Below are 14,082 nucleotides of genomic sequence, written 5' to 3'. Positions count from 1 at the left end.
CACGAACAATACAAAAGATCAATAAACAGGAAAATAGTTAACCTCGATAACAGAAATTAAAACAGCAGTAAAATTCCATTGCCTATCAGATTGGCAAAGACGGGGAGAAAAGAGAAGAGGCACGCAAAGCGAGGTTAACGCGCTCCCGGCCCTCCACCTCACACGGACCCCGGGAGCCCCGGGAGCCCCGGGAGGAAGGGCCCGCGCGCCCCGTGCCCTTTGACCCCGGAAGTGCGGGCGCGCGGGGCGATGCCGAGGCAGGCGTGCTTCGCGACAGCGCCGTAAAGGCGCGTGGGATCGAAGCATGGCGCTGTACGCGACGGCGGCGTCTGTGCTGGCAAACGTGGAGAGCCGACGGGGCTCCATCAAGGGGCTGGTGTACGCCAGCAGCTTCCAGGTAGCGGGGTTCGGGGTTCGAGCCGGGCGGGGGGCCAGCCGGGTCGGGCCCCCGCCTCAGCCGAAGTTCTCTCCGCCGCGCGCAGAACGTGAAGCAGCTGTACGCGCTGGTGTGCGAGACGCAGCGCTACTCCGCCGTGCTGGACGCCGTGATCGCCAGCGCCGGCCTCCTCCGCGCCGAGAAGAAGCTGCGGCCGCACCTGGCCAAGGTAGCGGGGCTGGGCAGGGGCGGGCGGCGGGCGGCGGGGGGCGAGGCCGGGCTGCGAGTCTCTCCGGACCTGGTCTCGGCGCCTGACGTCAGCACGTCGCCCGCGTGAAAGGAGGATGAGCGGGCTGTTGCCGGGTCATTGTTTGAGGGGGGGTGGAAATGCTGTAACTTTGAGCCTACGTGCGGAAGATGAAGAACAGAAGTGCTAAGTAGGGCAGCCTGGGCGGCCCAGCAGTTTAGCGCCGCCTTCAGCCCGGGGTGTGATCCTGGAGACCCGGGATTGAGACCCACGTGGGGCTCCCTGCGTGGAGCCTGCTTCTCCCCCTGCCTGTGTCTCTGCCTCTCTCTCTCTCTCTGTCTCTCATGAATAAATAAATAAAATCTAAAAAAAAAAAAAAAAAGTGCTGAGTAGCCACGGCGGGGACTCTGGCTCAAACGGAAGGGTGATGTGGGCAAGGAGGAGGGTTGGGACCCGGCGCTCCGCTGGCGAGCAGCCCTGGGGAGCGGGAGCGGGAGCGGGCGCGGGACAGGAAAGGAGGGCACAGGGGTCAGGTCCCCGCTGTGTCTTTAATCGCTTGTGTGGTCTTGGGCAGAACACCTCACTTTTACGTGTCACTGCCTGGATGGCGCTTCCAGTTTCATCCAACACTGGAATTCCAGGACATTAATGCTTCGTGTGTTTTCTCTTTCTTTCCCCGTCCCCAGGTCCTAGTGTATGAGTTATTGCTGGGAAGAGGCTTTAGAGGGGGCGGGGGCCGATGGAAACCTTTGCTGGACCGGCACCAGGCAAGGCTGAAGGCGGAGTTGGCCCGGCTCAAGGTTCAGCGACGTGTGAGCCGCAACGAGGACCTGTTGCAGGTGGGATCCAGGCCTGGCGCAGGTGAGCTGTAAGGAGTTGTGGTGAGGGCGCCGGCTCTCAGGCCCTCAGAGGAGAGGGCCTTGCTCCTGTCCACTCACTGCTGATTGCTTCCTAGCCTCCCAGGTGCCTCGCTTTGTGCGTGTGAACACTCTCAAGACCAGCTCTGACGATGCAATTGATTATTTCAAGAGGCAAGGTTTCTCTTACCAGGGTCGGGCTTCTAGGTGAGCTGAGAACCCTGCCTGGCTGCCCTTCTCTGGGGGGTGGGGTGGGGGGCGTGGGCTGCGGGCTGCCTGGGCGCACTGGGGAACAGGGATGGGGGAAGAAAGAGGAGTGGCTGTGACTGCACTCTGGTTTTCTCAGATTTTCCCAGCAGTTTCTCCCTCCTCCAAAGCCTGGCTTCCTCCATCCCTTAGCACTGATTCTCCTGGGAGTTCCATCCTATGTTCTTCTAATGTATCCCTCCGTTTCTCTTGCTCTGACTGCTGTTTCTCGTCTGATTGGTGTCTCCCAGTTTAGATTTCTTCCCACCCTCAGGTTCATCTCAGTGTTCCACAGACACCAAAGCTACAGTGTGTGTCAGACTAAATTCATCTGATTTCTGCACCACCTTCTTTTTTAATTGTTAAACCATGTTTACCCAAAATTCAAGATTTAAGAGAAATCCTTCCAAAACAGTGTGCATTACTGTACAAAACATGCATTACTGGATTACTTTGCAGCATTTTTTTGTATCCTTGAGGTAAAATTGACATGTAGTGTTAGTTTCAGGTAGACAGTGTAATGATATGTGTGTATATTCCAAAATAATAGCCACAATAAGTCTAGTTAATATTTGTCACCACATATAGTTACAGAAAGTTTTTTTTTCTTGTGATGAAAACTTTTTTTTAGGGGTGGGAGGGCCAGAGGGAGAAGGAGAGAGAGAATACCTCGTGTAGGCTTCATACCCAGCTCGGAGCCTTGCTCCGGGCTCTATCTCACTGAGATCAAGATCTGAGCCTCTGTCAAGAGTTGGATGCCTAACTGACTGAGCCACCCAGGTGCCTTTCCTTGTGATGAGAACTTTTAAGATTCTTAATGTTTTTCAAGTATGCAGTACAGTATTTATTATACTTACCATGCAGTACATTAGATTCCTGGGACTTATGTATTTTATAACTGGAAATTTATACCTTTTGACCACCTTTATGCCTTTTTGCAACCCCCTCCCTCCCCTGTAATCACAGATCTGTTCTCTGTATTTATGAATTGTTTTTTGTTTTTAAAGAGTTTCCACATATGAATGAGAACATACAGTATTTTCTTTCCCTGATTTATTTCACTTAGCATACTACTCTCAAGGTCCATCCATGTGATCGCAAATGGCAGTATTTTCTTCTTTTGGCTGAATAATATTCCTGTGGGTGTATAGATGCCTGTACATACACACATACGTGTATATATAGTTACGTTTTCTCCATCTAACGGTTGACATTTAGGTTGTTTCATGTCTTGGCGATTATAAATCTGCAGTAAACAGAGTGCAGATATCTTTTTGAATTAGTGTTTTCCTCTTCCTTGCATAAATACCTAGAAATGGAATTGCTGGATCATATGGTAGTTCTATTTTTAATTTTTGATGAACCTCTATACTATTTTCTACAGTGGCTGCGCCAATTTATGTTCCCACCAGCAGTGTAAGAGGGTTCCCTTTTTCCCACATCCTCGACAACACTTGTTATTTCTTGTCTTTTTGGTAATAGCCATTCAAACAGATGTGCGGTGAGATCTCATTGAGGTTTTGATTTGCATTTCTCTGATGACTAATGGTGTTTAGCACCTTTTTGTGTAGCTGTTGGTCATCTCTCTGTCTTTGGAAAACTGTCTGTTTAGACCCTTTGCAAGTGTTTTCGATCACTTTTTTTTGGCCATTGAGTTATAGGAGTCATTATATATTTTAGATGTTAACTCCTAATTCAGATACGTGATATGTAAATATTTGCATCCATTCTGTAGGTTGCCTTTTCATTTTGTTAATGGTCTCTTGTGTTCAGAAGCTTTTTAGTTTGATACATTCTCCTGTTTACTTTCGCTTTTGCTTTTTGTTTGGAGTCGGATCCAAAAAATCATTGCTAAGACTGATGTCAGGGAGCTCACTGCCCATGTTTTCTTCCAGGAGGTTTCTGATTTTGGAGGTCATATTTAGGTCTTTAATCCATTTGGAGTTAATTTTTGTGTGTGATGTGAGAGGGGGCTCCATTTTCATTTTTCTGTGCGTGGCTTCAATCTTCCCAACACCATTTTCGAAGAGGCCGTTTTTTCCGTTGTATATTCTTGGCTCCTTTGTCATAAATTAATTGATGATATAAGTGTGGGTTTATTTCTGGGCTCTCTGTTCTGTTTCATTGATCTGTGTGTCTGTTTTTATGCCAGTACCAATACTGTTTTGATTTCTGTAGCTTTGTAATCTTGCTTGAAATTAGCAATTGTGGTACCTCTAGCTTTGTTCTTTCTCAAGATTGCTCTGGCTATTCAGAACCTTTATGTGCCGGGGTGCAGCTCGTGCATCAACAGCTGGTCTCATCCTCCCGATGACGTCCCCCAGCACTCTAACCCTGCTCTTTAAATTCCACATGACCCTGTTTTCTGCTTGTGTCTCAAGCGGTCAGCAGGGGTTTCACTAGCTTGGAGGTGGCTCCTTTGGGAGCTGTCTGGTGGCACTGGAGGCAGATGCCACAGTAGCAGTTGAGACACATGCAAGAGAAAACAGATTAAGACAGTAATTCCCTGGGGTGCCTGGGTGACTCAGTCAGCTGAGCATTTCCTTTTGGCTCAGGTCATGGTCCCAGGATCCTGGGATCAAGCGCCAAGTCCAGCTCCCTGCTCAGCGGTCTTCCTCTGCCCCTCCCCCTCTGCTGCTTGTGTTCTCTCCCTCCCTCTCTTTCTCAAATAAAATCTTAAAAAAAAAAAAAAAAAAAAAAAAAAAGACCATAATTCCTTAAACCAGTGGTAACTTCTTTCTCTAAGAACCCCAGGATCCAAACCATTGAATTATTAATATCACCTAGCCTGGAGGTGAGACCACTCAGGGCATTCACTTGTGTCCTTATGTGATTTAATAAAGATGGTACGTGAGCAGACTCATGAGGTACAAACAGACAACACTGTGTTTGGACAAAGGCACCAGGGCTTCCTTGTGAGGCAGTAATCATGTCCAAGGCCATCCTGTTTCTGAGGACAGCTTTTGTCATTAGAGACATTTCAGTGGTTGGTAAGGCAGGCTTTGTCAACTGCCATTCACGCTGTGCCAAATGAGTTTAGTAAGGGCTTCTGATGTGCTTTAATGTTCTCCAGTCCCGTGGCAGGAACAGAGGCACCAGGTGATAGGATCAGCAGAAGATAGTGTGCCCATTTGGCCTCAGGGAGGGAGGCTGGCAGCTTCAGTTTCTGGACCAGGTTGTGCAGGCTACATGTACTGGCCGGGGAGGCACCTGGTTAGGCGTGAGGAGATGGGGGCGGAATATGCCAGACTGCTCCCCTCCCCCGCAGTGGTGTGTGCCCATCCAGAGGTAGTGCAGTTCCGCAGGTGCTGCCTGTGGCAGGACAGCAGGATCCCAGACGAGCTGCAGTAGCTTCCCCCCAGTGTGGGGCCTTCCGAGCATGCGTTTCAGTAGGTGACTCCTTTTGCAGGTATGGTGGAGCCCCTGGTGTTCTCAGCAGCGCAGCACGTAGGCCTACAGGAAGAGGGCAGTGGCTCTTCCCTTCCTGGTGTGGGGCGTCTCAGCAGGGATTCCCAGGCGGGTCTGTGTGGGAGCAGCAGGCCCCACTGGTGGGTCATTCAGATGGATGAAAGCCAGGGACAGTTCTTGGTCCACCCGGCTATGGCTACGGTGCTTTTCACCTGGCAGCATCACAGTGTGCTCTCACATCCTTTCCTGTCTTCCAGCCCTGCTGCTTACAGGTTTTAGTGGTGATGGATCCTCCATATCGTGTTCTTCTGCCCCACTGCACATCAGGACCTATGAAATGTGACCCCCAAATACTGTCTGGTTGAGGAGAGTACCTGTACACAGTACTTGGGCTTTTTTTAGTCTCCTGATGGCAGCATGGCAGAGTTCAGGTTGCGCCCAGTGCCATGACCACACACACCAGGGTGTGCTCACAACCCTTACTTGCAGGGAGGGGCCAGTCTAGTCACCTTGCCCATTTCTTACTGGTTGGGAACTCAGGAGGACAGCCCCAAACACCTTTGGTAGTTGCCTTGGGCGTGATTTAGAACACACAGGGCATGTTACAGAATTCACCAAATCGCTGTATTTCAAGGGCGGTCTGGCTTCCTTGGCAGTGTGCCCTTCCACCCGGGTGCCACGGTGGGCATGCTTCCTATACACCCAGTTAGCTGTCTGCCTAAAGGTGAGGTGCTGGGGCTCGGTACCTGATACCTGAGCCAGGGCATCAGCTTCTCGGCAGCCAGGAGGAATCAGTGCCTTAGGAGCCGGGATGTGGAACACAGTGAGGACTGCCTTGGCCTCTTGCAGGTGAACCTGCACTCTTTTCATGTATCCTGACCCCACAGGGCTTATTTGTGGCCCACCCTTCAGCTTCCCACTGTCCAAGCTGCAGGGTTGATCCCCTCACAGCAGCCCACAGTGTGGAGGAGGGTTAAGGGCCAGGGCTCATGAGCCATCACTGGCCAGAATGCTCTCAGTTCAGCCATGGCTGCCACACCATGTTTCTCCCTGAGAGGCTTTGCCTGGAGGAGTGTGGTGCATACGACTAGAAACTTTTGCCCCTTAGTGGGGGGTGGGGTGGGGGTGGGGTATCTGGTTTCTGTTTCCTGGAACTGGGACAGTGTCTTGGGGCCACTCTCCCCTTCTGTCATCTCTGCCACAATGTGCAACCCACACCTTCCAGAGTCACAGAGACCTTGAATTCCAGTTGCTGCCCGACTCAGGAGACGGCCAGAGCTTTCATCTGTTCCCTAGCATTTTGCCTTCTCAAAGGCGTCTTGCTCCCTGGTCCCCACTCCAGCACGTGCCCTTTCTTTATCAACTGGTTTAAGAGGCAGAGGCACTGTGTGCTAGGTGGTGAGTATGAGTCCTCCAGACCCCAAAACTCCTACCAAGGCTTGCACACTTCTTTCACATTCTCGGGAGCTGGACACACGTGCAGCTTATCATCACAGCGTCTGGGACGAGGTGTATCTTAGCCGACGAATTGACTTCCCAAACATTATGGCAGTGCCTGGGCCTTGAGTTCTGTGGGTTCACCACCCAGCCTTCCACAGATGCTTCAGCAGGGCCTGCAGGATGGCCTGCCACAGAGACACATCTTCACACGTCCACGTTACAGTGTGAATGCAATGGGCCCATTCTCCTGTGTGAGAAGGACACGGGGGACAGGCCTCCGGCCGCCATTCTGTGACACACAGTGGGGTTGTGCAGGGAACCTCAGAGGAACACTTGAAAGGTCCGTTGTTGCTCTCATGTGAAGGCAGATTGAGCTTGTCTCTCTACTGAAAAAGACATTTGCTGAGACTAGCACAGCGTGGTTCCCTCCTAGTACCATGGCCAAAGTGTCTAGGATGGTGGCAGTGTTGGGCACAGCCACATGCACAAGGGTGGGGGCTACCTGGATTAATTTAGAGTGTCCTGCTGTCACCTGCTGGGAGCCTGCTGGCTCTTCTGTCAGCTGTATTGGGTGTTGGAAGGGCTGGGGGCAGGGCACTCCAAGCTGCTCTTAGATGGTTTCTCCTCCGACCCTGTGTGGTTTGTATCATTTGACACTCCGTCTGTGAGGGGGTGGCAGGGTCCCAGGTTCCCAGTTGGCATTTCCCCTCTGCACTGGTTTAACTCTGGCTAGAATTCACCCAGCTCTTTGACCTGGTGGGATACCAGGGCCCAGTGTGTTCCCTGGAAGTGGATAGAGACCCCACACTCTCAGGCAGGGGAGAGTCAAGGGATATCCTTGACTGGAATCATTGAGTCTTAAGGTTTTCCGCAGGTTGACCTCTGTTGTGGTGGGGGCCTTACAGCAATGAGGTCAAATCCTGTGTACTTCCAGATTACTTTCTCCAGACCCTCTACAGTCTATTGGGATAGCGTTTTGGCTTTTTGATTTCCCCTCTTGGTCCCGGGTCTTTCCCTTAGCACCCTAAATATCTTGTACGAGCGGACTCAGCGTTGATGTGAGCACCCTGTACCTGGAGCTGGGGGAAGGATGGAGAATGCTGGCTTTCCTTCCTGCCCTGATGTGGCCCTGTCATGGTCTTCAGAGACTGGAGTGCAGAGAGCTCTTCTCATTCCCAACTCCCTAAGAATCCATTGTACCTCCTCTAGATTCCCAGGGTCCCACATGGCTAGGACGGTCCCCCTTATTGGGCCAAGTCTCCCTGTGGGCTAGAATAATCCAGTATCTAAGGACATAAGTATCTTGAACTCCATGTAAGTGCCACGCAGCCCCAGCCGGAGGGCAGGCTGTGTGGCCAGGTGGCTCATTTCCTCTGCCTCCTGTGCAGTCAGGGAGAAGCCATTGCCCTGTGGCCCACTGCTGCTGCAGCTGCACCCCAGTGTGTTCCCTGGCCTGCTGGAACTCAGCAGCTCTGCCAGTAAGCCCAGAGGGAGGGGACTCCCTCACTAGGGGCCACCCTACTGGCCAGGGTTGTTCTTGCTGCTTTTGCTTCTCCTTGTATTGGGGTCCACTGCCCTGGGGTGCATCCGCGTGGCTGCCTGTCACAAAGGCAGTCCTTCTCTTTCTCCCTCCTTACTTCTCCAGTAGTTCGCTTTGCCACCGTGTGATCTATGCAGTTTCTCAAACAAGTGTATTAAAGCAACCCATGCTTTCGGGGTATCCCCATACCCACACAGCAGTCGATGAGCATCTGATGTATGGGCCACCCCTCCCCACATGGAGAGGTCACTGTTGCTGGCCAACTAGAGACCATCCCGGTAGATGCCTCTTTCCTAAGCCCTTTTCCTGGGTCTCCAGGCTGGCCACCCGTTGGTTTGCAATCTCAGGAGCTTCCTGGGTGTGATCTGAAATTGGTCCCCGTACGTGGAATGAAGGGAGCAACCAAGAAATGCAGGCCACCCCACATGGGTAGGCAGCAGGTTTCCTAAGCAATGGGACTTACCTGTGAGGCTTGTCTTGGGTGCAGCGAGACGTCTCCACGTCCACCTGTCAGAATCTTGGGAGTTTCTAGAGAGGCCTTCATGGATTCAGGGTCATGTGCTCCAGCTGGTCTCTACACTGTATCACTTTGCCGAGGCTATGTCCTGGGGCAGCCTCCTTGGGCAGCCTCTGGGAGTGGGGAGCCAAGCAGGATGCCCCTGCCAAACAGGGGTGCGGGGCCTGATCGCCCAGGTTCTGCTCCCAGCAGTGGCTGCATCTTCTCTGTGACCTCCCCCAGTACACAGTTCATCAGGTATGGAAACAACAGATGCTTGTATATGGATTTTGTATGCTGCCACTTTACTAAATCTGTTTAAAAGTTCTAATGGTTTTCTGGTTGGAATTTTTAGGGTTTTTTACATATGTCATCTGCAGATGGTTTCACTTCTTTCCAGTTTGGATGCCTCATTTCTTTTTCTTGTGTGATTTGCTGATTAGGCTCTGTTGATGTTGAGTAAAAGGGACAAGAGGGGTGTCCTTGTCTTGTTCTTGACCCTAGAGGAAGAGCTTCTAGCTTTCAGCCCTGAGGATGTTAGCTGTGGGCTTTTCGCATATGGCCTGCATTATGTTGGGGTGTATATCCTCCACACCTGCTTTGTTGAGTTTTTATCATGGATGGGGGTTGAATCTCGTCAGATGAGACGATCAGGATCTTTGATTTTGTGAATGTGGCGCCATGTATGGATTGGTTGGCGGAAGCGGTGGCATCCCTGCACTTTGCACCTCCAGCATCCCCCGTCTTCAGCTAAGGGATGGCACTGCCATCCCGCAGCCGTGTGGCCAGGCCAGCAGCTGAGTCCTTTGCGGCATGTCCACCCTGCCCATAGTGCCTTCTCAAGCATGTCCGCTATCTTTCTGTCCTCCCGGACCCTGCCTGCTATTTTCTGTCATTGTTGGCAGATGAACCTTCTGAGCTGGTCTCCCCATTTCCAGACTTCAACCACAGTTGACTGTAGAGTGATCCCCCATGCCGAAAATCTTGCAAACCCTTCCTTGGCTGGTCCTTGTGTCCTGGCCCCTGCTTCCGTCCCAGGCCCACTGCCAGTGTTTCCCTGGCTCCGCCACCTCCTTGGTCTCTGACAGCTCTGGGGAGTCCCCTCTGCCCCCTCCCTCTCCCCGTCTCTTGTGGCGTGTTGCCTGGAGGCCAGAGTGATACGGGAGTGGCTGTGGCTTCTGGCTCTGCCCCTGGCTGGCTTGGGGACCTGCTCGCCATGGGCCAGGCGCAGTGCTCCATGCTCCTTCCCCGAGTTCAGGAGTGTGGCTTGTACCCTAGCCTGTCAGGGGAGGAGCCCCTGTAAGAGGTCCAGCCTGGTGCTCAGCCTGGAGGAACTCAGTGTTCAGTGTTTCTCCTTCTCTGGCAGCCTCGAGGACCTACGGGCCCTCAAAGGGAAGTGCTTTCTTCTGGACCCCTTATTGCCAGAGTTGCTGGTGTTTCCGACCCAGACAGATCTTCATGACCACCCACTATACCAGGCCGGTCACCTCATTCTACAAGACAAGGTAGGGCAGGTGGACGGGAAGGGGAGAGAGTGGGGGTTGGCGCCCACTGCCCCGCCCCAGCCACTGCCCCAGCCCCTGCCCCAGCCCTGTGCTCTGCCGCCAGGCCAGCTGTCTCCCAGCCATGCTGCTGGCCCCACCCCCAGGCTCCCACGTCATTGATGCCTGTGCTGCCCCTGGCAACAAGACCAGTCACTTGGCCGCTTTTCTCAAGAACCAAGGGTGAGTGCTGTGGTCACCCAGGAGGGGGTGGGGGATCCTATACTTGGAAATCAGGAACTCTGTTCCAGTGGGGCATGAGACTGAAAAGGATGTTCCTTTAAGGAATTCCATCTGGACCTAGAGCAGTTGGTGGTGGTGCCCTCAGCTCAGCTTCCCAGTGGGTAGCAGGTGGGAGATAGGAATCCATCGGCCCTGGGCGCAGAATCTCCAGGTCAGGTCTCTAGACATTGTCCCTTCTTTTCTGGGTCCCGAGTGGACGTATTCTCGGTCAGATCTTTCGGCTCTTAGGCGCCCCAGGATTTGTTCCAGCTTTCCCCTCTTCCTCAGGAGGATCTTTGCCTTTGACCTGGATGCTGGACGACTGGCGTCCATGGCTACCCTGCTGGCCCGGGCTGGAGTCTCATGCTGTGAGCTGGCTCAGGAAGACTTCCTGGCAGTCTCACCCTCTGACCAGCGCTACCGTCAAGTCCAGTATATCTTACTGGATCCTTCTTGTAGTGGCTCAGGTGAGATGGGGACAAAGTATAGTTGAAGGACCTGCAGCTCTGGGTTGGCATTAGTTCTGACTCCTCACCTGGTGACCCCAAGCAGATGTTCTCACCTGTGAAGCAGGGATCTCGATGCAGAACAAGGCAGGCTACAGGTGACACACTTTGTCCTTAGGAATGCCAACCAGACAGCTGGAGGAGCCCGGGACAGGCACTCCTAGCAAGGCACGCCTGCAGGCCCTAGCCGGGTTCCAGCAGCGAGCACTGCGCCACGCGCTCACCTTCCCCTCCCTGCAGCGTCTGGTGTACTCCACATGTTCCCTCTGCCAAGAGGAGAATGAAGATGTGGTGCAGGATGCCCTGCAGCAGAACCCAGGGACCTTCAGGTAGCAGGGATCCACCGAGTCCTGGGGAAGGGGCCTGCTGGCTTTTACCCAGAATTCCTCTGTTCTCCATAGGCTGGCTCCCGTCCTACCCTCCTGGCCCCACCGAGGCCTCAGCAGTTTCCCAGGGGCTGAACACTGCCTCCGGGCCTCCCCCGAGACCACGCTCACTGGTGGCTTCTTTGTTGCAGTACTGGAACGGGTAGAGGTTCCAAGGTGAGTTGGGGGGGGCGGGGGCTGCATGGAAGGTGCCAGAGGACCAGGATGCATCTGACTTAGGTACTTTCCTTCTTAGCTCAGTCCCCCAGGCTGAAGCATCGGCACCAGAAATCTCTCTCAGCGCAGCCCCACGGAAAAAAAGGAGACCACGCCGGACTGTGGCCCCTCGCACACTGCCCCCTACAGAGCAGGTCTCCTGAGCTCTGCTGCCTTGGGTGGGAAGGAAGGAAGACCCTGGTCCTCCCCACAGCTCAGCCAGCAGTTTTTTGAAAGGTTCTATTGTTTTTATTGCCTTAGGAAGGAAAGCGGTAACCCTAGTTCTCAGCCGGAGAGTGTGGATTTCCTTGTCCTCTGGGCCCCTGTTCTTGCTGGTGAGAAAATTCTGCCCACAAAAATAAAAGGCAGGACATGGTCTACGGTAGATCACAGTTTTTTTTTTTATTCTTAATGACATAAGCAAGGAGAAAAATCTCACATTCATACTAAAAATTCCAACTAGACTCACAGGAATTAAGTCTTTGTCATGGAAAGTCCCAGTCTCCTGTTCCCGTCCAGTGCACGTACACGTACACACCCACACCCACACACCCACCCACACCCTCACTCAGGCTGCGCAGGGACACCCTCTCCCTGGGGCTCCCGGACCCGCGGTCCTGCCTGCGGAACTGAGGTAAACTAGCTCCAAGCACTCAAACCAAGAGGACCTACCTTCTGTCAGGTATCTGTGGAAACTTGGTTTCTAGGCCTGGGGCCTGCCCCACCCCCCCCAACAGGTACACAGGACTGGAGGTTCAGGCCGCCCCGCCCCCTCTTCCTCAGGGGTGAGGAGGGACAGTCCCCTGCCACAGCACTCAACCTCAGTCATGGGGGTGAGGGGGAACTAGTTACATCTACATCACATTATTTATAAAATAAGAATTACATTTTCTATTGTGTGTCCCGAGGGAGCTCTGGCCCCTCAGGAAAGCTGCCTAGGACAGCATCTGAGCCTCCTCTTCACACAGGCATAACTTAACTATACAGCTAATTCCTAGTCGATAGCATTTATACTTAACCACCTCAGTGAACCAAGCTTGAAGGAATTTAAAAGGCAATTTAGCTTAAATACAAAAATAAATTTTTATTTTGTTAAAAAATGTTTAAATATTTTTTTCTTTTAATTTAGACACACGCATTCATACTTCTCCCAAAGAGGATGGGCATGGCAGCAAGGCTCTTGGGCCCAGGGTTTGTGATCAGGGAACAAAGGAGAAGAGGGGAGGCTCTGTTGGGGGTTGGGGGGAACCTGAAGAATTCTGAAGTGTGGTTCCTTAATTTTGGATTTCTAATAGGTCCTGGGGTGGATCTAGCCCACGGTGGGGTCGGGTCAGGTGGGTGGGAGGGAAACAGTGGAGGGAAGAGATCTTTGCTTCCCCTTGGCCCCATCCTCTTGGGCTGCCAGCCCTTAAAGTCAAAACACCATTTGAAAATCCAGGAGTCAGCACGTGTAGCCATAAAGTGGTGCTACTTTCCACATTCAATTAGCGAGGCCCCAGAAACTTGAAACAGTTAAGTCCGGCACTACCAACATGCCGCCACTCATACAATTCAATTCTTCCTCCAAACTCGATTCAAAGAGCAATAGACATGAGCATCAGACAGGAACACAGGACAAGGCTTTAAACATACAACCCTGGGGAGGAGAGGCGGATGCGTCCCGCGGAGGCCAGCGGGGAAGGTGGGCGAGGAGGCAGCTCAACAGCAGGGGGGCAGGGGGTGTCCTGTCTGCTCCCAGAGCTCCCCACCCACCCCGCCCGAGCGAGGTATCTCCCCTGCAGCTGCCAGGCTAACAGTCTTGCGCCACCAAGCTTTTAGGGGCCAAACTGGCAGAGGATTGGGGAAAAAACATTGACTTGGACTTGGCAGGAGGAAGTGGAACGGCAGGAGCAGCACCCACTGGGGTCTCCAAGGCAAAGCTAGATTCAAGGTCATTTAAAAAGGGGTAGATCCTGCAAGGAACCAGTGAGGGACAAAGCAGCAAGAAACGGGGAAGCCGGTCCCCTAATGGGACCCAAGGAGAAACACTTTTATAGGCAAGCCAAGCAAGGTAAAGATGCGGGGCCGACCCAGCTCCCCAACTTCTGGCAGCCAGGGCCTGGGCTGTGCCAGAGACGCCTCCCACCCCCTGGCCCCTGCCAAGCTGGCTTCAGGAGGGGCGTAGGCGGGAAGGGAGACTGCCTGACTACGCTCATAACGCCAGACAAGAGTCAGGGAAGGAGGTGGACGATATGTACAGATGTTCTTTAGTTCTCTCCAGCATCACCGGAGCTGTTCAAGTACAGGTAGCAGGCCACCGCCCCCCACCCCCACTGCCACCCCCAGGGCCTGAGGCTTCTTCCTCCAGGAGCCAGATGGCTGCCAGGGCTGCCGCTGCCTCCCACTGGCAGAAGCCAGAGAGATCTGGGGGAGGTTGCTTTATGGAACTAGAAGGTCCAGAGGCTCTTCCTAGCAGGTGCTGAGGTCCAGACTTGGGCAGGGAATCGGGGGGATGGAACAGGGGCAAAGGCAAGGGCTATTTCTTGCGGGTATGCTGCCGGCGGGCCTGCAGTCGCTGCCGAGCCCCCGGGGTCTTGGATCCTGCACCAATGGAAAAGGAAGGGGCCGCCGATCCTGGAAAGA

At 53.2% G+C, this 14,082-nt stretch overlaps 2 protein-coding genes across 5 annotated transcripts in view; one reads left to right on the top strand and one right to left on the bottom strand.

The window, feature by feature from the left end:
• Positions 1-236: 236 nt before the first annotated feature.
• Positions 237-11,845, top strand: NSUN5 (NOP2/Sun RNA methyltransferase 5). Of its 2 annotated transcripts, none has more exons than XM_077908196.1 (11): positions 237-397; positions 483-605; positions 1,310-1,484; positions 1,579-1,687; positions 9,977-10,115; positions 10,219-10,334; positions 10,662-10,840; positions 10,998-11,208; positions 11,281-11,421; positions 11,501-11,615; positions 11,722-11,845. In XM_077908196.1, exons 1-11 carry the CDS (start codon positions 305-307, stop codon positions 11,734-11,736), a joined length of 1,416 nt encoding a protein of 471 aa, XP_077764322.1. In that variant the 5' UTR covers positions 237-304; the 3' UTR covers positions 11,737-11,845. The 2 variants fall into 2 exon arrangements, with proteins under 2 accessions (XP_077764322.1, XP_077764321.1); XM_077908195.1 differs by having other exon boundaries at positions 11,698-11,845.
• POM121C (POM121 transmembrane nucleoporin C) overlaps positions 11,839-14,082 on the bottom strand; it is a 49,720-nt gene continuing 47,476 nt past the window's right edge. For all 3 annotated transcript variants that reach the window (XM_077908183.1, XM_077908182.1, XM_077908181.1), the window contains exon 13: positions 11,839-14,073. In XM_077908183.1, coding sequence (XP_077764309.1) covers positions 13,976-14,073 — 98 coding nt within the window. In that variant the 3' untranslated portion in view covers positions 11,839-13,975. The remainder of the gene's footprint in view (positions 14,074-14,082) is intronic.

The sequence above is a fragment of the Canis aureus genome, chromosome 8, assembly GCF_053574225.1.
Source record: "Canis aureus isolate CA01 chromosome 8, VMU_Caureus_v.1.0, whole genome shotgun sequence".
NCBI classification, from domain to species: Eukaryota; Metazoa; Chordata; class Mammalia; order Carnivora; family Canidae; genus Canis; species Canis aureus.
Note: the sequence above shows the minus strand (reverse complement) of the source record. Positions and strands in the feature narration are given on the sequence as shown.

Bases quoted from the DNA above. Each gene is read 5' to 3' on its own strand.
- NSUN5 (XM_077908195.1), top strand. From the start codon at position 305: ATGGCGCTGTACGCGACGGCGGCGTCTGTGCTGGCAAACGTGGAGAGC. The intron at 606-1,309 runs GTAGCGGGGCTG...CCCCGTCCCCAG, and splicing joins TGCGGCCGCACCTGGCCAAG to GTCCTAGTGTATGAGTTATT. The intron at 11,616-11,697 runs GTCTCCTGAGCT...GTTTTTTGAAAG, and splicing joins CACTGCCCCCTACAGAGCAG to GTTCTATTGTTTTTATTGCC.